Source organism: Natrix helvetica (assembly GCF_964273705.1).
Source record: "Natrix helvetica genome assembly, chromosome: 2".
In the NCBI taxonomy this organism is placed as follows: domain Eukaryota; kingdom Metazoa; phylum Chordata; class Lepidosauria; order Squamata; family Natricidae; genus Natrix; species Natrix helvetica.
Genome location: NC_138552.1, coordinates 194,961,877 through 194,987,213, shown reverse-complemented (window position 1 = coordinate 194,987,213; position 25,337 = coordinate 194,961,877). Strand labels below are relative to the sequence as shown.

At 37.8% G+C, this 25,337-nt stretch overlaps 1 protein-coding gene across 2 annotated transcripts in view; it reads right to left on the bottom strand.

Moving 5' to 3' along the window:
- The window catches only part of NCOA7 (nuclear receptor coactivator 7), an 88,300-nt gene that overhangs the window by 12,338 nt on the left and 50,625 nt on the right, over window positions 1-25,337 (bottom strand). The window contains exons 6-11 of one of the 2 annotated variants that reach the window (XM_081941792.1): window positions 24,041-24,136; window positions 22,165-22,287; window positions 19,604-19,788; window positions 15,769-16,760; window positions 13,273-13,438; window positions 8,777-8,924 (exon numbers count right to left, since the gene is read on the bottom strand). In XM_081941792.1, coding sequence (XP_081797918.1) covers window positions 8,777-8,924; window positions 13,273-13,438; window positions 15,769-16,760; window positions 19,604-19,788; window positions 22,165-22,287; window positions 24,041-24,136 — 1,710 coding nt within the window. Of the gene's footprint in view, window positions 1-8,776; window positions 8,925-13,272; window positions 13,439-15,768; window positions 16,794-19,603; window positions 19,789-22,164; window positions 22,288-24,040; window positions 24,137-25,337 lie in introns of both variants that reach the window. The other variant, XM_081941791.1, reaches the window with a different exon arrangement.

Genomic DNA, 25,337 nt, shown 5'->3' with positions numbered 1-25,337 from the left:
CTTCTGGAGGCAAGCTGTTCCACTGATTAATTGTTCTAACTGTCAGGAAATTTCTCTCAGTTCTAAGTTGCTTCTCTCTTTGATTAGTTTTCACCCATTGCTTCTTGTTCTACACTAAGGTGCCTTGGAAAATAGTTTGACTCCCTCTTCTTTGTGGCAACCCCTGAGATATTGGAACACTGCTATCATGTCTCCCCTAGTCCTCCTTTCTATTAAACTAGACATATCCAGTTCCTGCAACCGTTCTTCATAGTTCCCTGCGACCTATCCGCTCACACAGAGAGGGGCTCCTCCTGGTGCCGTCTGCTAGGCAATGCCAGCGGGCGACACCTAGGAGTAGATCCTTCTCTGTGATGGGCCCAACCCTCTGGAATGACCTCCCCCCAGACATTCGAACTACCACCGACCTCCGTTCCTTCCGGCAAAAGTTAAAGACTCACCTATTTCAATCAGCTGGCCTGGCACTTTCTTAGTTTTACCTCCCGGGGATTTATTCATTTTAATTGGGTTTGGGGTTTTAATAAGCTTTTAATGTACTATATTTATTATTCTATATACAGTCTTGCAACCTCCTCCACCTACGTATTTAATTATTTAACTGTTTTATGTATGTATTTTATAACGCATTTTAGTGACTGTACACCGCCCCGAGTCCCTTTTGGGAGAAGGGGCGGTCTATAAATACAAATAATAAATAATAAATATGTTTTAGTCTCCAGTCCCCTAATCATCTTTGTTATTCTTCTCTGCACTCTTTCTAGTGTCTCCACGTCTTTTCTACATCGTGGTGACCAAAACTGAATGCAGTATTCCAAGTGTGGCCTTACCAAGGCATTATAAAGTAGTATTAAAACTTCACGTGATCTTGATTCTATCCCTCTGTTGATGCAGCCTAGAATTGTGTTGGCTTTTTTGGCAGCAGCTGCACACTGCTGGCTCATATTTAAATGGTTGTCCACTAGGACTCCAAGATCCCTTTCACAATTACTACTGTTGAACAAGGTACCACCTATACTGTACCTGTGCATTTCATTTTTGTTGCCTAAATGTAGAACATTACTCTTTTCACCATTGAATTTCATTTTATTAGATAGTGCCCAATGTTCCAGTTTGTCAAGATCTTTCTGTATCTTTAGCCTATCTTCTGGAGTGTTGGCTATTCCTGCCAGCTTGGTGTCATCTGCAAATTTGATAAGTTCCCCAGTTATTCCCTCATCCAAATCATTGATGAAGATGTTGAAGAGTACTGGGCCCAAAACAGAGCCTTGGGGTACTCCACTGCATACTTCCGTCCATGAAGATGCAGTTCCATTGAGGACTACATGTTGAGTGCGGTTGGTCAGCCAGTTACAAATCCATCTGGTGGTAATGCTGTCTTCTACTTTATCTAGTAGTAGGTTATGGTCTACCTTGTCAAATGCCTTACTGATGTCCAAGTAAACTATATTGACGACATTCCTCTGGTCCACTAATTTTGTCACTTTGTCAAAGAATAAGGTTAGCCTGGCATGATCTGTTTTTGACAAACAGAAAGTTTGTCAAAAGCCAGATTGGCTTTTACTTTGTTTGCTTCTATGTGGTCGCTAATTCGTTGCTTGATTATCTTTTCCAAATCTTTCCTGGTATTGAGGTCAGGCTGATGGGTCTGTAGTTTCCTGGATCTGTTTTTTCCCTTTTTTGAAGATGGGAACCACATCAGCTCTTTTCCAGTCCTCTGGCAGTTCCCCGATGCTCAGGATCTCTGAAAAATATAGTTCAGTGGTTCTGAGATCTCATCTGCCAGTTCCTTCAGAACCCTGGGGTGTAATCCATCTGGTCCTGGTGATTTGAACTCGTCTAGGGTAGACAGGTGCTCACTTACCATTTTCTTCCCTATTTAAACTTGTGTTCCTAATCTGTTTTTTGTGGTCCTGTTTTTGATAGGTTGGACTGTTTTATCCCTTTGTGAAGACAGATGCAAAACATGTTAAATAGTTCTGCTTTCTCCCTGTTGCTTGTCACCTTACCACTTTCTCCAAACAATGGGCCAATTGTTTCCTTAATTTTTTTCTAGTTTTTAACATGTTGTAAGAAGCTTTTTTGTTATTTTTTACTTTTGTGGCAAGCCTTTCTTCACTGTGAGCTTTAACTTTCCTCACTTCATCTTTACATGCTCGGACTTTTTGCTGATATTCTGCCTTAGTTATGTCCCCCCTTTCCACTTTTTATACTTATCTTTTTTGTCTTTCAATTTGTCAGAGAGTTCTTTATGCAGCCATGCTGGTTTCTTTTGGAAGCTCTTATTTTTCTTCTTCATTGGTATTGTGATAGACTGGGCTTTTGTAATCTCATTTTTCAAAATTTCCCAAGCTTCTTGAGTTGTTTTCTCCTTGAGGATTCTCATCCATGGAATTTTTCCCAAGCTCCCTCTAAGTTCACTGAAATTCGCTCTCTTAAAATCCAAGACTCTAGTTTCACTTTGTTCTACTACTTGTGCTTGCATAATGTTGAATTCTAATATTGCGTGGTCACTTGCCTCCAGGGTTCCTGTGGCTTTAACACCTTCTATCATTTCCTCTATGTTAGTGAGAATTAAGTCCAATATGGCTGATCCCCTTGTTTCTTTCTCTATTTTTTGGGAAACAAAGTTGTCTGCTAGGTTTGTTAGTAACCTGTTGGATCTTCCACTTGGTGCAAAGTTTGTTTCCCAGTTAATGTCAGAATAGTTAAAATCCCCCACTACTATTGTGGTGTGCTTCCTGCATACCTTAGTTAGCTGATTAGCAAAAAGTTCATCTACTTCCTCTGCTTGGTTGGCCTGTAGTATAGACCTATGGCAATGTCATTCCCCCCAAAACCTTTAATATTGACCCAAATGTATTCAAGATAGTTCTCATCATTGTTGTGCTCTATTTCCGTAGAGAGGTAATTATTTCTTATATATAGTGCAACTCCACCTCTTCTTTTATTTGGTCTATTTCTTTTAAATAATTTAAATACTTCGAGCTGTATGTTCCATTTGTGGATTTCATCCCACCAAGTTTCTGTAATGGCAACAATATCGTATCTGCCCTCTTTTACTTGAATTTCTAATTCGCCCTGTTTATTCCTCATACTCTGTGCATTGGTATACAGACATTTGAGTCCATTTTGATTGACTCTGTGTTTACTGTCTACATAACCTAAGTTATGCCTGACTGCCCCAATTTTCTTGCCACTTGTATGATTCATGCACATGGTATGGCTCTCACTAAACATAAGAACTTCTATAAAATAATTTAAATGGTTCATCTTTTAGACATTTTTCTTTCTTTTCAGCAAAAGCAGCTTTTTCACTGCTATTTTGAACTAACCAATCATGTAAGTAATATCATGCATAAATAGGAGAACCAATTTATACAAATCAACACTTAAAAGAAATATTTAAAGTTAATATTTTAAAATTATGTACATGACATTTAAAATAGTTTCAGATGTGGCTATAAAGAGAACATTCAGGCACATTTCTAAATTAAAAACATTTAAATAAAATATTATTAGCTTTACTATTAGCCTTATAACATTACTAGGTCAATTCTTGCCATTGAATGCAATGATGAGATTATAAGACATAGGCTGTGAGCTAAATAAGGACACTGTCTAACATCACCAAATATTGTCAATTGACATGTGAGCATCTGATTGTCATGTTAACGTTTCTTGACAATCCTGTTCAATTCTTGAACTACTAGATTAGACTAATCCAGAATAAGATGCCTTAAAAGGCAAGGTTGTGGTATCATGGAAATGTTCTAAAATAAGACTTTTGTTTTAGAGAAAATTATTATGATGACCAGAATTTATTTTCTATCTTTTTATGAAGTATCTATTCTACAAAATAACCATTCATATAATTAGATCAGATGTTAATTTATTCTATACCGCCATCCTACATCCTAAACTTCATTTCAAGTTTGAAACATAAACTGGCATTATTTTTAATTAATTGGTTTAGTTTATCATTAAAGTTTCTCAGTATTGGAGAACTGTAGTGTTTTGAATAATAACATCAGTTACTTATGTTTTGATCAACAATAGTGATCAAAATATTAATATAAAATAATTAGAAAAGCAGGATATCAGAACAAAAAGGAAGTTAATATATTTTCCAATCTGGAAAAAAAATATGAACCAATTTTAAGCAATTACATTTCAAAGACAGAATAGATTTTAGGTTAAAGGTAATTCTAGTCCTCAAGTAAAAATAAAACAATATCAAAAGAACATACATGAAAAAATGCTTCATAATTGGGGGGGGGGGGGGAACGAAAATGAAAAAAATGAAAATAATCAGGATCAGAAATTCATTTTAAAGCTATTTGTATACTCAGTGACCAAACTATAAATTCTACTAATCCCAAGAGGACTGATTTGAACTCAGACATTCAAAAGAAGTAAATTCAGAAGAATGTAGCATGAACTCAAATAAGCTGCCTTTCCCAAAAAGCGGAATATGCAACTTATCTTAACATTCTCAGGCACATGCTAAACAAATCAGTAAGCATCAGTTTCTTCTGAAATTGCCTTTCCATTCTGCATATGCACTTACAACTCTTCCATGTGCATTCAATTCGGTGTTTTGTTGCTAACAAACAAAAGAACTGGGGGAAAAGTCAGAGAGATTTCAGCGGATTTTCCTACCTGAACAAAAGGTTCCTGTTCTTTCTCAGGCCTAGCACAATATAGAATTTGAAAATTCAAAGCCATTCCCTTAACTCTCATTTTGTTTAGCTTCGCTCCTTTCCCAGTTTCAAGGTCTGCTCACAAAAAGAAACTGTTGCTGCTTGCTTGGAGAACGAATGAAAGCATGCAGTGTATACTTCCTTGAAGAACTAACTTTCGTTTTCTCCTGTATATGACAAAGAGTAACCTGGCAACCTCAAATTCATCAGAGGAACTCCTATAGAAATGTTCTCAGGCAGCTGCTGCAGCTAATTTACAGAACGTATCTTGATTATTATTTTGAAATTAATTTTCATTCTCTGATTTGTGAAGACCAGGCTTATTTATTACCATTCCAGGAAGCTATAATGGGAATATGTAATATAATTCTGTCTCATTGACTTATTTCTGGTATTACTCTTCAAGTCCATCTGATTGAACAGGCTTAATTATCATATGAATACTTTTTATTATGGTCACTGACCAAATTGCAAACAAAAACACATTAAAATAAAGTAAAAACAAAATAAGATAAACTATTACAATTGTTGGTGGGTTCATCAGTAGACAATAAAAGTCTGTCTAATTGTACAGGCAGTACGATAAAATTTAGCTACAGTGAAGGAAACTTAGCATTATTTAAAAGAAATTATTTTCTGACAACTACAGAAATGTTCCTGATCACTAAATTGCAGGTTGTATCCAGACATCCAAGTAAATAAATAAACCTAATTATAATTTATCAGCGTGCTGCCATAAGTTGCTCAATTTTTGGCCCTTTTCTACAAACCACACAGTTAACAGCCTTGCCTTTGACTTATTATTATGGGTGCAGTAGTTTTGTGATTTAATATGTCAAAATTAGAAGCCATTGTTTCTTCAGCTGAGCCTTGTTTGGAAAGAAACAAACCACTGTTTCTGGTTCACAAATCAGGCTATGTTGAGGCTTGTTTAAACTACATTTTTTTCTATAAATTTTATGGTATTCTGAATAAAATATCAGCTTTAAATTAAATAATGTAATATCTCTACTACCTTTAAGAAACTACTATATGAAACAATAATAAAACAATAACATGAAACAATAAAAAATACCGTACTAAGTTAATTTTCAACATTCTTCATACACAGGAAGAGATTTTTTCCCAAACAAACTGCCTTTGTTCCAGCAAACTTTAGTTGCTATCAATAATATAACAATCAGCATCTGCCAGGCTAAGACCTTTATCAGGAATTTACAGATTTTATTTTTAAAAAAGGATGTTGGGTCTTCCTCACATCACACCCAAAACACAGATGTTCAATTGCAGCTCTTATATGTGGGCAATCAATGTAATTTTGTTGTTGAGTCAATTTACGTTGGAGTCAAACTTAACTCTGCATGTCCCAAAGACTATTTTTCAAGATGCAACTGGACTTTCTTTTCTTTTTCTTTGAAGACCTTTCGCTTACCATCCAAGAAGCTTCTTCAGTTCTGAAGTGAAGAAGGTTCTTGGATGAGAAACAAAAGTCTTCAAGGAAAAACAAAGAAAGTCCAGTTGCCTCTTGAAAAATCATTTTTGGGATAACCACAACCTAGATGTCCAAGAACCTCCATAGATACTTAATTCCAGATAACTTCATAAGTAAATCCATATGGTTTTCTTGATAAGAAGAACTGATTACCGAAGTGGTTCTGAGCACTTGTTGAGAATGGAAGATAGTAAAGTTAAAAAAAATGGTTGCTTTATTGTAAATCTTATTAGCGAAATTAAGACAGCAGCTATCAAGCTTACAGGTTTATAATTTTATAACTGTAGGACTTTATTGTGACCATAAAAATATAAAGGCACATATTGCTTTAATTGCTCTGTGTAAATTTAGCTACTTTCTATTTGCTAACTTTGATTGTTGCTAGGTTCCATCCTGTAGAAAGATTATACCTTGTTTATAATATAGTGACAGAAAAACTACGTTTAAATGTCTGGAAGATGCAAAAAAAAGCTTGTACATTTCAGCTTTGCAACATTACTAATTATATTAACTACCTTAAAGTATATTTTCAGATTAGGGATGCTGGTTGGGGGCCCAACACAACAAGAGGACACTTGAAAAGTTTCTCTTTTCATAATTACAGCATTTGTCCATATTCTGAATTTATAACCACATCCAGAATATACCCATGCAAAACTAACCTCATCTATTCTTAACAAATAGAAGTTAATTCTAATATATTAAACCAGAGGTGTCAAACTGAAGCCTGTGGGCCAGATGCGGCCTCAGGGTGCTTGGATCTGGCCCATGGGGCTGCCCTGTAAACAGTGAAGGACTGGCCTGTGGTGCCTCTGGCAGTGAAAATAGAGCTGGGGGGGGGTGCGCAGTCCTCCCAAGCTCCGTTTTTGCTGGCAGAAGGTTCCAGGAGGCAGCTGAAAATGGAGCTCAGGAGTCGCAGCTGAAAACAGAGCTTGGGAGCCTGTTTTCACTGGCAAACCGCTCAAGCCACCACAGCCCCCCCACCCGACATGAGTGATGTCAAGCTGGCCACGCCCCTTGGCCCCACCCCCACCCCACCCCAAGGTCAAACACAATGCTAATGCCACCCTCAATGAAATCAAATTTGACACCCCTGCCTCAAAATAAAACAACACTAAATCAGACAACAATTATACATAAAAAAGAAGAAAAATCTGCCTGGATTTTGATGATGGTTTATACAAACACAGAGTAACTAATCAAAATTATGATACCAAATGATGACTTAACTCTACCCAACAGAATGAACGAAGGAGATAGGTTAGCAATTTACATTCATTTTTAAGTTTCTGAACAGCCTAATAATTTTTTTCATACTTTCTCATCTCATTTTCACCCATCAATTCATGTCATCTAACAAAATATTGTGGTCATTCATTAACTAAGTTGCATATTTCCCCAAACTCGTGGGTTTTTTCAATGTTTTTTTTTCAATTCATTAGAGCATAACATACAACTACCACTAACTATGTTATTTTAATAATCATATACAACAATCTAAATAACACCACACTTTCCTTCTAGCCCTTAATTCATAATTAAATTTCATTTCCATTCATGTGCTGATTATCACCACTCCACAAATCAGGAAACTTTCATTACATTCTATTTTCCCTTACTCTTATGTTCATCAGTTCAAGAGATACCTATTTTTCTTTCATTTCACTTGTTAATTAATGCTATCTAATATTCATAAGTCACAAGCTTTCGCACAGCTATGGTATCACCAGATGTGCTAATGGGCATTTTCCTTTACCACCCATCATGCTTTGGGTCAATTGAACTTTTCATATAAAGCTTTATTAAGAAAAACAAAGAGGAAAGTAGGTTTCCAGTCTTAGATATACTTATGTTGTATGACTAGGATGCAGGAGGTTTTTTTTCATATACTGGTTTACAGATTTATATAATAAAAGGAAAAATGAATTATGGTCTTGGAGCTACAAAAACCGATTAAGAATGAGATTGAAATATAACTGATCAAACAGTGAGAAAAGTAAGATTGAAAAAAAACCCTGAGGAAATTTGGTGGGGCGGGAAGACATTTTCCCAAATGAAACTAATACTAGTTGAAATATATTTGATAAACTCCTATCTTGAAATTGAACAATATGTGACAGGGAACTTTACTTTTGGCTCTGGGAATATTCATTCTCTAAGCAAAAGATATTTCAGTAATCTTGAATCTTATAAAATGGAGATTAATTAACATTTTGAATGTTGCAACGGAGAAGTGGCTTTATTTGACCTATCGCTAATCAGATGATACTTGGTGTAAAACTAGATTAAGAAATTTATTATATTTATTTAAACATCATCTATGAGATGCCCAGCTGAAAGAAAGTACTTTAAGAGCCAATAGTCAAGCAGGATATAGAAATTGAGAATCAAATCCTTTTGTATTGTCTCTTACCCTTACAACTGACAGTTATTTGTTTTTCAATTGTCAGTTGGCAAACACAAGAACTATAAACTGGACCAAAAAGAAACAATCCAGAGGATAAGGGGATTACAGCAGAAAACTGTTAATTACAATATACTGTACAGTCTCAGATAATTCCAAAATCAAGAACAAAGCACTCACCTCCCAGCTTTTTGTTGAAGGTTCACTGAAGAAATTGTCTATCATGTCAAGCTCCTCCTTTTCCACCACCACAAAACCTTGTTCCTTAGCATCTTTGCCATATACATCTGGAGACCATTGTACAAAAAAGGTATACAGATGATCTACCCTGTCAAACAATTAAAAAAAAGTTAAGAGCTCTAAAAACAATAAACTGGAGGATGCAAATTCACTCAATTGCTAATCAAGTTTGTTCTTATGTTGTTAGTTGCGAAGTCATGTCCGATCCATCATGACCCCATGGACAACGTTCTTCCAGGCCTTTCTGTCCTCTACCATCCCCCGGAGCCCATTTAAGCTCACGCCGACTGCTTCGGTGACTCCATCCAGCCACCTCATTCTCTGTCGTTCCCTTCTTCTTTTGTCCTCAATCTTTCCCAGCATCAGGCTCTTCTCCAGTGAGTCAAGTTTAGTATCTGTCTAAAGAAGATTTTGCTCAAGCATATATTGCCACCAGAGCCATCATTGCGGAATTTTATCCATGAGCTTTAAAGGTAGTCTTTTTTATTGGCTGGGCACCAACAGCTGCTGGGAAATGATTTCTTGCAAAACAAGATGGAATCATACCAGGGATAGATCATCCTAGCTCCAGCCACCAGCCAACAAGCAAACACCTTTTTCTTCCTTCCTCCAAGTACATTTTGGTCTCTCCTATGAATAGTGGTTAGTCAAGGCTGGGAGTTGTGCATTTTTGTGCAGAAAATATCTTCTATATAAACATATAAACATCAATAGTAAAGTGCATATTAGTGCACAGGTAAACTAATGTATTCTGACAATGTCATTTCTTCATCAACTGCAGCCACCATGCAGTTCTTCTGACCCAACTTTGCAGAAAGAACACTATATCATAAAGAATGAATAACTTCAGTTTGACAGACAGTGGTCAAACCATTTAAAGGACAAATTCTCAGAAAAAGAAAAGTATCAGCCTAGAGAGTCTGTGGGAAAGACAACTTGTACAGTTGACAAACTATAAATACTGTAATTCTTTGCAACTGTACCTGCACTTCTATCTAAATTTGATAGCAATGAATAAGGAGAGCTAAAATCTTACACAAAGGCAATAGAAATACAAAAGCCAGTTTCTCATAAAGTTTTGTAACAAAATGACATTGTGCTTTAAATTGGCCAAGATCAGTTTTGGGTTGCAGGCGGTATGCCCCGGTACGGGCGTACCGGAGCCTGCCCGGAGCACTGGGTACCATTCCGGTATGGTGTTCTGGAGGGCCCACCCGCCCACACTCCTTACCTGTCTTTAAACTTTTCAGTGCTTCCCCGCACACGCACGGAGCGTACAGAGCATCGCGGAGGCTCACAGAGGCATCACTGGATGGTAAGTCACATGCGCATGCTGCATGCGTGTGCACTCGTTCATGTGGAGGATGCCGGGCCCGGTTGCAACCATACCGGTTGCAACGGGATCCGGAACCCACCACTGCCCAAGATGAAACTTTATCTCTCATTCTGTTCCCAGAGCTTAATTTAACATTATTAACATGACCAAAGGCTTTCAGATTTGAAATGCTAAGCGACACCAGCCAAAACAACCAAATGACCTTGACTGCCAACCTTTATACAGTCTCTCTCCTAACACTAATATTTTTACACAAATAAGCTTCACCAAGGCTTATCCCAGGCAATAACAAAGCACCGGGCCTTGTTTTGCCCAGCCACACGAGGCAGCCAATGGAAACCCAGCAGGGTATCACCTTTGCATGAAACTGTCAGCAAGGAGGCATCTCCCAAAAATATGGATTTAGTTTAAATGTTTAGGGGCAGTTAGCCTTGACTCCTGCAGTTATTAACCCAAAAGGATGAGTAATAAAAATGCAGCAAATGCTACTAAGACATTCCTCAATATTATATTATTAACTAATTTTCTTATCCATTATGGTGTTTTTTCTGAACTGGCAGCCTTTAACTTGCTTCTGTTTCTGTAATTATAACAGTGTTTTGTTTTGTTTTATTTTATAGTTGTTTTAATTCCTGTTAGGTGTTGTAATTATTCAGCATTGTTGTAATTGTTTTCTTCAAAAAGAACATAATAGAAATTGACATAATAAATATAATTAAAATTATAATTTTAAAAAATCAGAAGATAATTCTGATACATCTTTTCTCCTAGGCGCATGTTTAAGGCAGAAGTGTATATGCATGTGTATTTTAAAATGCCCCGATATTACCAGCAACTTTAAAAGAGCCTGCAAGGTAATGAAACTGTAGAGACTTTAGCTTGTGCTATTCCATACTACTACTACTACTACTACTACTACTACTACTACTACTACTACTACTACTACTAAGAGTTTCAGCAACGCACATTGTCCTACACTTTGATTGAACGTTCTAATGCTCAACCAGAAGAATAAAAGAAAGGCAATGTTTCTTGTTGAGATACATGAACTGCATGGATCAATAGAAAATTGGCTAAGGCTAAAAACTGCAACTTTTAAATAAAATCAATACTTCACTTCATCTCAGAAATAAAATATATACCATATCCAGGCTCCATAATATTACTTTAGGGGCCAATTTGATGTGGTGGTTAAGGCATCAGGCTAGAAATAGGGAGAGTGTGAGTTCTAGTTCCACCTTAGACACAAAGCTAACTTGTCAGCCAGTCAGCCTCTCTCAACCCTAGGAAGCGGAAGGCAATGGCAAACCACTTCTGAAATCTTGTCAAGAAAACTGCAGAGACTTGTCCAAGCAGCCACCAGGAGTCAAGACTGGCTTGAAGGTACAAAAATAAATATTACTTCCCCCTTTAAAAGCATTTGTAGCAGTTTCTATGTTTCAATACTTTTAAAGCTTCACACAGAATGATAACCAAACAGCTATAAACCACCAAACTTTCTTTACAGCAAGTACATACAAATATAGCATAAAACAAAATATTTATACTCACTCTGCAGTGCTCTTAACATTCCCCATTGCAAGAAACACAATGAAGGATCTTCAGTCAGCTAGGTCAGATGCAATTGTATAACTTGGTCAACGGGAATATGTGAACAAAAGCCCTCATAAAGCACAAGTCTTTAACGATTACTACTTCTTAAGGTATGCGCAAAAGGATAAGGAGCATTCCTTAAGAAGGATACCTATTTCACAATCACAGTGCAAGAGTAATCAAGCCACTGTTTAATGCAGTTTCATTATCTGAGCTGATGCAGTACTCTTCTGCTACATGTCTAAAGTCACAACCAGGTCAACAAAATCCAGCAGGCGACAACTGCAGTTAGGACATACTGTACGTCATTGCAACATGCCTTAAGTCATCTAAACTGCTATATCAGCAAATTTGTCAGCTACCTAATCTCATTTCCAGAGTACGTGCTATATTGAAGAAAAAAATAACAACACTCAGGAAACCTCTTAAAGACTAACAAACATTACCCAAATGTTCATTGCGCAGAGTCCACTTGCAAGATTTCATCAAGTGGCTATTCTGTTGTAAAGATTCTTTAAATCTCCTAACACACTGTAATGATGAGAGAACTGACATGTAACACACAAGACATGTTAAATGTAACATGCTAATAGATACATTAGCATGTTACTAACAGTAGCATATATTACTAAAGAACACTTTTGAACAATTCTTAGATGACAATTGAAATATGAAACACATCAATGGAAATGCTGGAGAGCATTACAGAAATTGCAACAGCAATAACACCTAGATTTATGCACTGCTTCACAGTGCTTTACAGCTCTCTGTAAGCCAGGAGTGTCCTACTCAAGGGCCATGGGGCAGATCTGGCCCGTGAAGTACTTAGATCCAGTCCATAGGGCCACCCTGAAAACAGCGTACATTCTGCCTGTGGTGCCTCTGCCAGCTGTTTTCACTGGCAGAGGGCTACAGGAGGTTATCGCAGCCAAAAACGGACATGACAAGTGGCCCTACCAAGCTCCATTTTTGCTGGCAGAGGGTTGCAGGAAATTGTCACAGCCCAAAACAGAGCTCAGGAGCACATTTTCATTGGCAGAGTGCTTGGGCCACCACCGGTACCCCCGACACGAATGTCAAGCTGGCCATGCCCCCCTGGCCATGTCCCTGAAGTCAAACACAACTCTGATGCGGCACTCAATGAAATTGAATTTGACACCCTGCTGTAAGCTGTTTACAGAGTAAGCATATTGCCCCCAACAATCTGGATCCTCATTTTACCGACCTTGGAAGGATGGAAGGCTCAGTCAACCATGAGCTGCTCAGAATCAAAAGCATTACTACATTCTAACCACTGCGCCACCACGACTCTTTAGATTGAATGTTCTCAAGAAGGGGGAAATTATCACTTTTTTTTCAAGGACAAATGACTTGTTCAAGTTTATTTTAGATGACTTCATCAACAGAACCATGCATTTTGATAGATCACTGGGTTTCTGAAAACACACACACTCATACACACTTTGAAAAGGACCCAAGAAGCATTTCACAAAGACCTTGAACATACCTTTCTCGAGGGACAGCAAACCAGTATTCCGGTTGCTTTCGTCTTTTATATTGTTGATCCATCACAGCTGACTGGGAAATGAAAGTCTTCCTCATAGGCGTGCCCACTTTGATACACAGAAACATTGGTGGGGTCTTGCTTTTTTCCTCTTTTGAAGGAAGCATATCTGAATTCAAGAGATTGTCCAGTCACAAAATAACCAACAGATTAATAATGTAACAAATACTTACATAGAAATACCAATACGTTTGATAATAAACCATATTACCCAGTTCTCCTACATAACAATCATTATGTTGCTAATCAATAAAATTGCAGAATTTCTAAAATAAAAAAAAATCATAGAAAATATTAATGGAGTCTTCTTTCTGCTCCACAGTTATGGGAGGAATATTGGTGAGAGTATGTATGGCTACTTCTTAAGTCTCAGTTCCCTTTAAAGAGAAATTTGTTTAATTCTATCTCTTCTCTTTCATTATGAAAGTTTTTTATACTTAAACAAAACTTTTGCCAGTTAAATTGTTAAGCTTTAATCTACTGTATGCTATTCTATTTCTTACTGATCATGTTTTACTTAACACACTTTAATGCCCGAGTTTTCTGAGAGAGAATGCTAATGTGAAGTGCTCAAGCACTCTTTCTGTATGTTTCTAGATAACTGCAGAAACATATCGTATTTTTCGGAGTATAAGACGCACCCTTTTCTCTCAAAAAAGAGGCTGAAAATCTGGGTGCATCTTATACATTGAATACAGCATTTTTCTCCTCCCGAAACCCTGCCCTCTGGCTGTGCATAGCTTTTAGGGGGCTTTCAGGGTGCTCCTGGGGGCTGTGGAAGATAGAAATGAGCAAAAAATGGGCCATTTTTTGCTCAATTTTGCCCCTCCCCCCAGCCCCAAGGAGCACTCTATAAGCCTCCTAAAGGCTATCCATGCCCTTTTTTTGAACAAAAAAGGGGCCTGTTTTTGTGAAAAACCGGTCATTTTTTGCTCAACCCCCCCCCCCCCCCGGAGCACTCCACCAGCCTCCTAAAGGCTACTCATGCCCCCTTTTTAAAAAAAAAATGGGCCCGTTTTTGTGAAAACAGCTATTTTTGGGAGGTTTGCAGAGTGCAAAAACTTTTTTTTAAATTTGCCTCTTCAAAATCTTGGTGTGTCTTATACTCCGGTGTGTCTTATACTCCAAAAAATATGGTATTCCTTGAAATTCAAGCTTTTACAAATACCGTATTTTTTGGAATATAAGACGCACCCTTTTTCCTCAAAAAAGAGGCTGAAAATCTGGGTGCGTCTTATACACTGAATACAGGATTTTTCTACTCCCGAAACCCTGCCCTCTTCACCAAAATGGCTGTGCATAGCTTTTAGAAGGCTTTCAGAGAGCTCCTGGGGCTGGGGAGGGCAGAAATGAGTGAAAAATGGCCCATTCTTTGCCCACCCAGCCCCCAGCAGCATTCTATAAGCTTCTTAAAGGCTATCCATGCCCTTTTTTGACGAAAAATGGGCCGTTTTTTGTTTGTTTTGGACCCCCACCCCAGGAGCACTCTACAAGCCTCCTAAGGGCTATTCGTGCCCTTTTTTGGAAAAAAAACAGGCCCATTTTTGTGAAAAACAGGCCATTTTGGGAGGTTTGCAGAGTGCAAAAACTTTTTTCTTTTAATTTTCCTCTTCAAAACCTTGCTGCGTCCAATACTCCAGTGCATCTTATACTCCGAAAAATACGGTAGTACACAAACATTACATCTGATACAAATGTTATGTCTGCATCTTGATGCATGTCAGAGTTTGTGTTTTTTCTTCAGAAATTCTATCTGTAAAAGTATTTTGAGAGAGGGGAGGGAGGGAGGGAGGGAGGGAGAGAGAGAGAGAGAGAGAGAGGCAGACAGACAGACAGACAGACAGACAGACAGAGACAGAGAGATTCCCAACAAGATCATATATGTATGTTTTGCAGAAAGACCTTGGAAAAAGTTATTGTCATGACAATCCTAGAAATTAGAGCACTAAGAACTCATCATACATATACAGACAGAGAAATAAGCAATAAGACAAAGAAATAAGTAACACATTCAGCAACTGTCTTGGTCATTATCTATAGATGTAACAGCAAAAGTATGATATCACCCAATGTGGAATAGCAGAACCAGTCTCTGAAGAAACATTTTAAAGCCTGAGTGACCTAAAGGTTATCTTTACTTCTGGGTGTTTGGTTAGTCTTAACAACAGAGAGGATTAGAGCTTAACAGAAGAAAAACATGATTGTGCGATATAATGGAAGAAGTTGTTCGAATGCTAAGCAAGTTTTGTATTGAATCACCCCAGGACCAATTTTAAATAATTAATGATGCAACATAAGATTTGTATGTACAGAATGGATATCAGGCTGAATCAAAAATTATTATAAGTAAAGTAGACAAAGTGAAAATAAGGAAAGTAGACAAAGTGAAAACAGGAATTTAGGTTAAAAAAACAACAACAAATATGCAAACAGGTTTACCTTCAATGGGCACTTGGACTCTCTGCAACAGCCACAGTCTGACTTCAGAGTTCTTATCTAGATGAGATGTCAAAAAAGGAGTTTCTAATCCTTCACATGTTTTTTTCTCTGCTGCTACTGAGCTAGCTTCCAACAAATGCTCATTTCTCACCACGGAGCAGGATTCAAGGCCTTCCTTTTTGACAGCAAGAACTTCAGTGGATTGGGATTTTGAAGAGCTAAGCGTGAGGTCTATGCCCACAGGCATATTTCTCTTTTCTTCCTTGACTTCATCCTTAGGCAAGTAATCAATAGGTGATGGTTCATCTGTATCATGATTGAGGTAAAATTCAATAAGCTTGTCTTTATTCACCTCTTTGTTTGTATCCAAGTTTATCTCTATCTTATTGGTTGGTGAACTTCCACCCTTGTTCACTTCAGGCATCGCATCCAGCTTTTCACAGGTGTCTAGATCTAGATCGTTCTTAGAGACTTTATGCTTTGCCCCAGACGAATCTAACACTGGTTGCTCATAATTGTCTTTGTTACTTGCTTGCAACTGAACCTCCTTTTTTGTTTTGCAATGATCCGTGTGAAGGTCAACTGATCCAGCATCTCTACAATCTATTTTACTATCAATCTGCAATGAAGCCTTGTCTACCTCAATAAAGCCATCTTCCTCCAGAAGGGAATTGTCTTTGCTTAAGTCCAGAGTTATATTTGATGCAGAACATTCTGCAGTATAAGTTTTCAAAGTCACCTGTTCTGAAGACTCAGGAGTAACAGAGTTCTTTGGCGTTTCTACTGCTCCAGGTGTGACGAGGGGAGGACTTGCAGAAGGCTTCAGGATTTTGAAATCTGAAGACTTCTCTTTGTCTGAATATTTTATTGGTCTGGAATTAGGAGCAACAAAACTGTCTGGTTTCGGTTGCTTTTTTTCTTTGTTAATGGATTTAAATTTACTGAAAGGGTTGATGTCCTTCTCAGAGGCAAGATCTTCCCATTCACCGGGCCTGTACAGAGGACAAAGATCCTTTGGAATATCGCTGCCAGGACAGGTGGTAGGGTGTATATGGAGTATTAAAAATGGAGAACAAAATGAAAATAAATGAGAATACATAAATGCTTAAATAAACTTAAAATACTTAAAATAATTAAATAAAATTCAAATATGACAACAAAAGAGACATCAACTGAAATGTACCAAAACAACATGGAAATAACATGAATTAACCAAACAACTTTCTTCAAAATAAAATGAAAGTCAATTAAAATAAAGTAATTATAAAGTTGAAATAATTGTGGAAGTAGGGATATCAATTATCTGAAGCAGCTTATAGATACTTTAAAAGAATAAGGGACAAAAAATAACCTTGAGTTGGTGGGAAACAAATAAACATCTCATCAAGAAATTTTCTTTTTACAACATTAGGGAAAAAATCGGCAGCAGGCATAAAAATTCCCCCAAAATTTAAAGCCAGCAATAACAAAAAAAATTAATTAATTTTAATTATAGATTTATATAGCAGCCCAACTGACATGTGACCCAGTCATCTTAACTGTAGCAACCACTACAGCAAGCACATACAAATATGTTTTTATTAAAATGTCTGGAATTTTAAATCAGGTTAACTGTTCAATTTTAATAGAATCAAATAATCAAAGCCATCTAAAAATAATAATTAAAAAATATCTTCAAGTCAGAGGAAAAAACCCATTGCTTCCTCAATGCTCATGCTTCTTGGCAAATGCTCTAACAAGTACAAGCTTTTGTCTCTAGTGCACTGATGGCTAACCTTTTTTGGCTCGCATGCCAAAAGCGGGGGGAGTGAGGGGGATTGTGCATGGGCATGCCACACTCATAATGCTATGCAAACAACCCCAGTGTGCATGCGCAGGCTTCCCCCACCGCACGTGCATGCAGGTGCGACCAGCACCACCACCCCTGCTTTTGGCGTGCTTTTTTCGTGCTCCCCAGGCTCCAGAGACTTTCTAGGACGAAAACAGCTTCCCCCTGCCAGGAGCTTGCCTGAAGCCTCCGGAGTGTGATAAACAGGCCCTATGGGCAAACCGGAAGTTCAGGAACGGACTTCTGCTTTACTCATAGGGCTGTTTTTTGCCCTTCAGGGAAGCTTCCTGAAGGCTTCTGAATGCACCGGAGGGCAAAAAACGGCCCTACGAGCCAGCTGGAAGTCCATTCTCGAACTTCCGGTTTGCCCATAGGGCCGATTTTTTGCGTTCCAGAGGCTTCAAGCCATTCAAACAACATGAAGGCTTTGGGTGTATTGTTGGATTGTTGTTGTTGTTTCAGAAATCTAAAACAATTCTTTCTATCATTGCAAATCATAAAGCCTCTTCAAGCCTCCGGAGGGTGAAAAACGGCCTCAATAGAAGGCCGAAGTCAGCTTGCCAGTGCGCGCATGCGCACTGGAGCTGACAGGGCAACGCCTCACATGCCCTCACAAATGGCTCCACATGCCACCTGTGGCCCACTTGCCATAGGTTCGCCATCATGGCTCTAGTGGAAATGATTATTTGATTATAGCTCTTTCTTGATGTCCCTTTAATATCTCCAATCTTAGAAATTAACTTCTGCACACTAAAGTTAAGAAGAAACAATCTAAGACAACTGATTTCTCTGTTGTTTTCTGTTATCTTATGCTAAAACTTTAGTGGATGAAGCAATTAATGAAGGCATGTGGGTACTTCTATTTAAGAAATCAGACACCAAAATGTTAATTAAAATAACCATTAAGGAGAATGGTAAGGGAATAATAACTAAAACTACTTTTTAAATGTAATTTTCATACATTAGAACTGCCTAAAGAGAGCAGGTAAGAAGACCCATTCAAACAACATGAAGGCTTTGGGTGTGTTGTTAGGTTGTTGTTTTTTCAGAAATCCAAAACAATTCTTTCTAGCATTGCAAATCATAAAGTTATCCTGGATCCCTTTTTACTGCTTATCAGTGTATTTCCAATGAAATAATAGCAGGAAGTTACTCCCATTCCCAGAAAGTGATTTCAAAATCTGCTTTTGGACAGGAGGATACATCATACATCTCCTCCTTATAGCCCTTAGCCAAGAACATTCAGTTTAATTAATGCCATGGGCAAGTTAAAATAACATGCATAAATTAGTTCAGTACATCTAAACTCTCTGTCAGTTCTCTGGAACATCTTTGTCATTCCTTGGTTTCCTGCTATTTGGCAGCTTTTATTCTGTTTAGAATTCTTAACTGTAAAGTTTTCATGACCGTTTTTGGAAGTTATAAAATTCTAACACAGAATATTTTACCTACTGCTTTTACACAAGTCAAATACCTTATAAAACAACTTTTAATGTTAACAGTTACACCGTTAGCAAAACATAACCAATGTATTAGAGAACAATAAAATCAAATAAAGCCACTTTGGTTTAGTGGCGAAGGTGCTGGCGTAAAAATCAGGAATCTGTGAGTCCTAGTTCCAACTTTAGGCATGAAAGCCAGCTGGTAACTTTGAGCGAGACACCCTCTCTCAGCGCAGCCCACCATACATGGTTATGTTGTGGGGAAAGAGAGGAAGAGGAAGGAGTGCCATGCATGTTTTCTATCTTGAGTTACTTATAAAGTAATGAAGGTGGGATTTAAAAAGTATGTCATTTACAAAACATTAAAAACTCATTTTTTAAAAACGTTCTCTGCCAAAAATAGTATTTGGGCCTAAATTTTCACTGTCATTCTACACTCCTTTCTTGTCAAGTGGTGCTTTGCTCCACAATTCAACAAGGTTCTCCTTTTCCTTGCCAGTTTGGCTGAATGTTATATATGCACCGATAATGGTCAGGCACAATCAACAAAGAAAACACTTCTTACGATGGAAGGGCATCCTTTATCTTCATGTGAGAGATATCATTGTAGAGGGCAATAGAAACTACCTCCTCCATGGGACATTTGAGCCCATACTCTTCACAGCCGTTCTCAATGACCACAGGGTCTGACTTGTGAGGATCAAACATGATGGTGTTGGGAGTGACTAACATGACCCCTCCAACGACTCCCTTGAAAAACAAAACAAAAATAAGTGGACACTTAGTACTTACACTCATCACATCCACAACTGCCACAACATGACAACACAATGTACCCTCTGTGTTTTTTATACTCCCTTTCTTCTCTAATGTAATCTTGTTTTCTCCCCAAGTGCTCAGTGTGTAGGGGGGGAATCTCAGCTAAAACTGAACCAAGATAAAAAGATTTTCAAAACACATCTATCTTCAGCAGACAAGGCCACAGTTATAAAAAAAGGGATCAAGGTATTTAACTTTCATCCTTGGTTGCAGCGAAAGAGAAGCTACAGCTTGTTAATTAACGAGAGTCAAAGGGAAGGTTCACAAGAGAGTCCAAAACATTTTCTGATTTTGGCTGCAAGCCGCTAGCTTTAATTGATTTTAGTTCTAAGGGATAGAATTCCCAGTAGAAACTTTGAGTGGTTCTAGAATAGAGAAGCCATTTAAATGGATCTACTGTACATCTTAACTACGTATTACATATATACTCAGGGGGGGAAAAGCCACAAAAAATACAGACTTGGAATTAGGCAAAGAGAATGTGGTTAGGGATCATTATGAGAATATAGATGGAACAGATTAGAGGAGAGAACTGAACACTCTCTTCTCTTCACAGCAGCTTTTATACCACTTACTTTTCTTTTGCTTTCATGTATATACAAAAACCGAGATAACAAAAGAGGCAAATAGTTTTAGGTTTTAATCACCCCAACAAAAGTCTTAGAAGGTTCTTTTTTCAGTTTTTCTTTGTCTTGGAAAACTTAATCACCCCAAGGAAAGTATTTGAAGGACCCTTTTCCAAAAACAATTTCAACCTAACCTTTCTTTATCAACAATTTTATCAAGGAAGCTCAGAATAGTCACAGGAAACTGGGAATACAAGTTTTCTATAAAAAATAGAACCTATGATCTCAATTAAAATGTTTTATATCTGTGATATAAAGACTACAAACTATTAATAATAATCTATTAAAGGAGCAGCACTGGAGGCCACAGATTAGCTCCTGATTTCCAAAGTGCTGCAAGAGATGGTAAGGTGGTGGCACTATCATAAGAAGAAAGACTGAAATATTTTTGGTGCAGTACGAAGAGTATTATTAATATTAATTTAGAAAGACCAAGAATGCACAGAAGAAGTTCTTATGTGCTTCACTGATTATAAGAGGGCCTTCCACTGCCTTGATCATGTTAAGTGTGGAATCTGGTTAGAAAAATAAAACTCCCAGAACATTTCATTGCCCTTGGCAAAACCTACACACATGTCAGGAACCAAAGTATGGTAAGAACATGATGAAACAGGCTGGCTTCAGGTTGGCAAAGGAGTGACACAAGACTGCCTATTCTCCCTTTATTTATTCAAACTACATGCTGAATATATACAGAGGGAAGCTGGATTGGAAGAAGATGAGCATGGTTTTCAAACGGGGGAGAGGGGGGCATCAGTAACCGGTGTTCTGCAAATGATTCTACTCTGATAGCTGAAAATGCAAATGATTGGCAAGACCTAGTCAAGGAGCACAGTGAAAAAATGAGATTTAGATTTAATGTAAACAAGGCCAATCTAATGACAATAAGGTACAACAACCAGTCTTAGAATTGACAATTAAGATATTAAAGTGAAGGATAGTTTCAGTGGTGGGTTGCAGGCGGTACGCCCCAGTACAGGCGTACCGGTGCCTGCCGGGAGCACCGGGTACTGTTCCGGTACAGTGCTCCGGAGGGCCCACCCGCCTCACCTGTATTTGAGCTCTTCGGCACTTCCGTACACGCACATGGAAGGTACGGCACCTGTGCGACACTCCTTCAAGCAGCTGGAGCATCGAGGAGGGGTCACAGGAGGTAAGGATGCATACGTGCCCTGCGCACGTGTGTGCGTGTGCTGTGCACGTTCATGTGGTGGATGCCGGGCCCCGTTGCACCATACCGGTTGCAACAGGATCCGGAACCCACCACTGGATAGTTTCAACTATCAACACTAAAGGAACCAACATTAAAAAATACATTACAGGCTAGCACTTGGAAATATAACTGTGAAGGCTTTGGAAAAGATATTCAGATACCACATTGTGCCTATATACAAAGATCGTGGTCATGCAGGTAATGGTTTTACCTGAACAAACTATGGAAGTGAAAGTGGGACGTTCAAGCAACAGCATAGAAAGAGTAGTTTTTAAACATGGCACTGGAGAAAAACTAACTGGAAAATAAGCCCTAATATGTCTTTTGCAGCCAAAATTAATATAAGACCCTGTCTTACTTTGGGGGCAACATGGATTTTTCCAGATTAATATATCATTTGGTATTCTACTTTGTAATTAGTCTTTCACATAGGAAGCAAATTGACTGGAAATTATCCAAATTCTCTACCTTGCCATCTGTGAAGTAACGACAATTCATTTTTAAAAACTTGTACACTGGTTCATCTTCCTCTGAGGTGGACGATGTAACTCTCTGAAGTGGTCTACAAACCCTTCTGGCTAAATCAGCATCCTTCAAAAATAAAATTAGACAAATAGCAATGGCTTAAATATTAAGGTAGGAGTTCATTCATGCAAATGAATGTGATTGTTACTAATCTGTCCCTCTGCAAAAATCAGGAATATTCATCATATTTATGACATCATTTTGAAGGCCTGAGGAAATTTTTGAGAAGTAGAGCATTTCCAGGACTAAGAGGACTGTAGGGAAGCCCCACTCCTTGAACAAAGCTATTGTCTCCAGGAAAGGAAATGTAGGTTTCCAAACCAGTATCCAAAATAGCTATTACTGTTATATTATGTATGCTTCCTATAAAAACAGTCTTCCAATAACACAGAACTCATGTTTGTTACACAACTTTAAAATTCATCAGTCATTGCCAGAAATAGACCAACAACAAGATATCTATAAACCTGTTTTTATATCAACTTTGCCTTTAAAGGACACCACTGCTGTTTTCTTCTTCTTCTATTGTTGATGAGAAGGTTAAGGCCACAGAGGAACTGCACCTGTTTAAAAATGCCAGCATTGCCACCAGAAATAGGTTGCCAATTTTTTTACTACTGGTTTGGGCACACTCCAGCGCGTGCACGCGTGCGAAGCTTCTGTGCAGAAGTATCCAGGCGCGTGGGAGGAGCCTCCTGACGACGCTGCCACCAATTCAGCGAATCTGGGCCGAACAGGCAGCAACCCACCTCTGATTGTCACTCTTGGGAACTGGCACAATCCTGGCATAAATTGATGATGATCCTTCATGTTTATACTGACCTTTCAAAAAACTGATGGTGATGGTAGTGGGTACTACACAGGGAAATTAAGTAAGAAGAGTACAGCATGCTGGTGGTACAGCTCTAGTTTTTCCTCCCCAGAAATCGCAGCTGTATCAAATCAGCAGGTTGAAAGAAGGCATCTGTCTCAATATAGCCTGGACTGCTTGGGGGCAAAATCTTGTACAGATAGTCCTCAAATCACAACAGTTCATTTAATGAAAATTGAAAACTACAACAGTACTGAAAAAAGTGACGTATGATTGTTTTTCATACGACTATTGCAGCATCCCCATGATCACACAATCAAAATTCGGACGCTTGGCAACTGACTTGTATTTACAATAATTTCAGTGTCCCGGGGTCATATGATCATCTTTTGCAACCTTCTGACAAGCAAAGTCATTGGGAGAAGCCAGATTCACTACATAACCTTGTTACTAATTTAACTGCAGTGATTCATTTAACAATTGTGGCAAGAAAGGTCGTAAAATGGGGCAAAACACCCTTAACCAATGTCTCACTTAGCCACAGCAATTTTGGGCTCAATTGTGGTCATAAATTGAGGACTACCCGTACACATGAATATATGCCAAGATGTGTACGATATATTCAGGCAATGACCTGTTATCTAGCCAGAAAAGAATGTATGTTCCTAGGTAAAGCAGTTCCAGTGTTATTGAAAATTTGTTAATGATTGCATTATTTTTAGAATCGTGAAATGGATAGTTTTCAGAGGCAGCCTAAATGTTTAATCAATTTTAGTAAATCTCTTAAACCCCATGAAGTCTTTCTGGAGAAACATAATCATGCTAACCTATATATTATAGACTACGCTTTCATAGAGTTTACTTTCAGAAAAACCTGTATCATTTGTATTTGCACATGCACACACCCAAAGAGGCACACAAGCACACATGACATAAACTATACAAGTTTTGCCCAACATATTCTGTCTCTAAATGTTAACCTCAATTCAAACCTTATGCAAATCTTACCGGAAGCTTATCATATTCGGCATCTGATGATGAAGGTGAAATAGGAATACCGCAACTTGAGGAAATTATTCTTGAGGTATCTGGCACATATAGTACCTAGTCAAAACATAAAATAAAAAGTGGAACATTAACATGATAAATATTATGGGCACTATTAAGAGTAAATATGAATAGTAGAGAGTTATTTAAGACACAATCTACCAATAATTACTGGTTACTGGATTTCATTATTTTCTTCAGCCATCATCAATCTACTGTCTTCCAGGTGCATTAGACTTCAATGTAACTATTATGGTATTATGGGAATTGTTATCCAATTCATTCACAGAACAAAGGGATAGGGAAGGTTGCAATAGACAATTTTCATTTCTAATTCCGTTACAATTTTTTAAAAAAAACTGACATATGCAATTAATTTGATTTCCATAATTAATCCAAGTACAAGTATTTAAAACAACAGAAAAGGATTAAAATTAACTAAAATAATTTCTACATTTATTTAGAAATAAATTATGTTTCTTTTCAGGTTTCAGCTTTTCACTAAAGCTTGAGTATTGTATATCATGAAGTGCACCATAAGTCACCCAGAGTCACTCTGGATAACAAGAAAAGTGGCATATAAATTTAATAAATAAATGAATAATTTAAAAGAGAACAACTAGAGCAGACATATGAAATGATCAACAACATATAATATAATATAAAGAATGATTGCTGGAATTGGATATGTCTAGTTTAATGAAAAGAAGGACTAGAGGTGACATGATAGCAGTGTTCCAATATCTCAGGGGTTGCCACAAAGAAGAGGGAATCAAGCTATTGTCCAAAGCACCTAAAGGCAGGACAAGAAGAAATGGATGGAAACTAATCAAGGAGAGAATCAACCTAGAACTAAGGATAAATTTCCTGACCGTTAGAACAATTAATCAGTGGAATGACTTATCTCCAGAACTTGTGAATGCTGGAACACTGAAAGTTTTTAAGAAGAGATTAGACAACCATTTGTCTGAAATGGTATAGGGTTTCCTGCCTGAGCAGGAGGTTGGACTAGAAGACCTCCAAGGCCCCTTCCAACTCTATTATTCTGTTATCTTCAAAGAAATAAAATTCACAAGGGAAGATGAAAACAACAACATACTATCCTTCCTGGATATCCTCATCAGCACAGAAAATAAAGGTAAAATAAAGGTCAATCAGAAACACAAATCTATTGAAAAACAAGCCATACTAAACATGTGCTCCATTACCAAAATAACCACCTAACCTATCAGAAGCAAAAAAGGTTGTAAAATCGGCA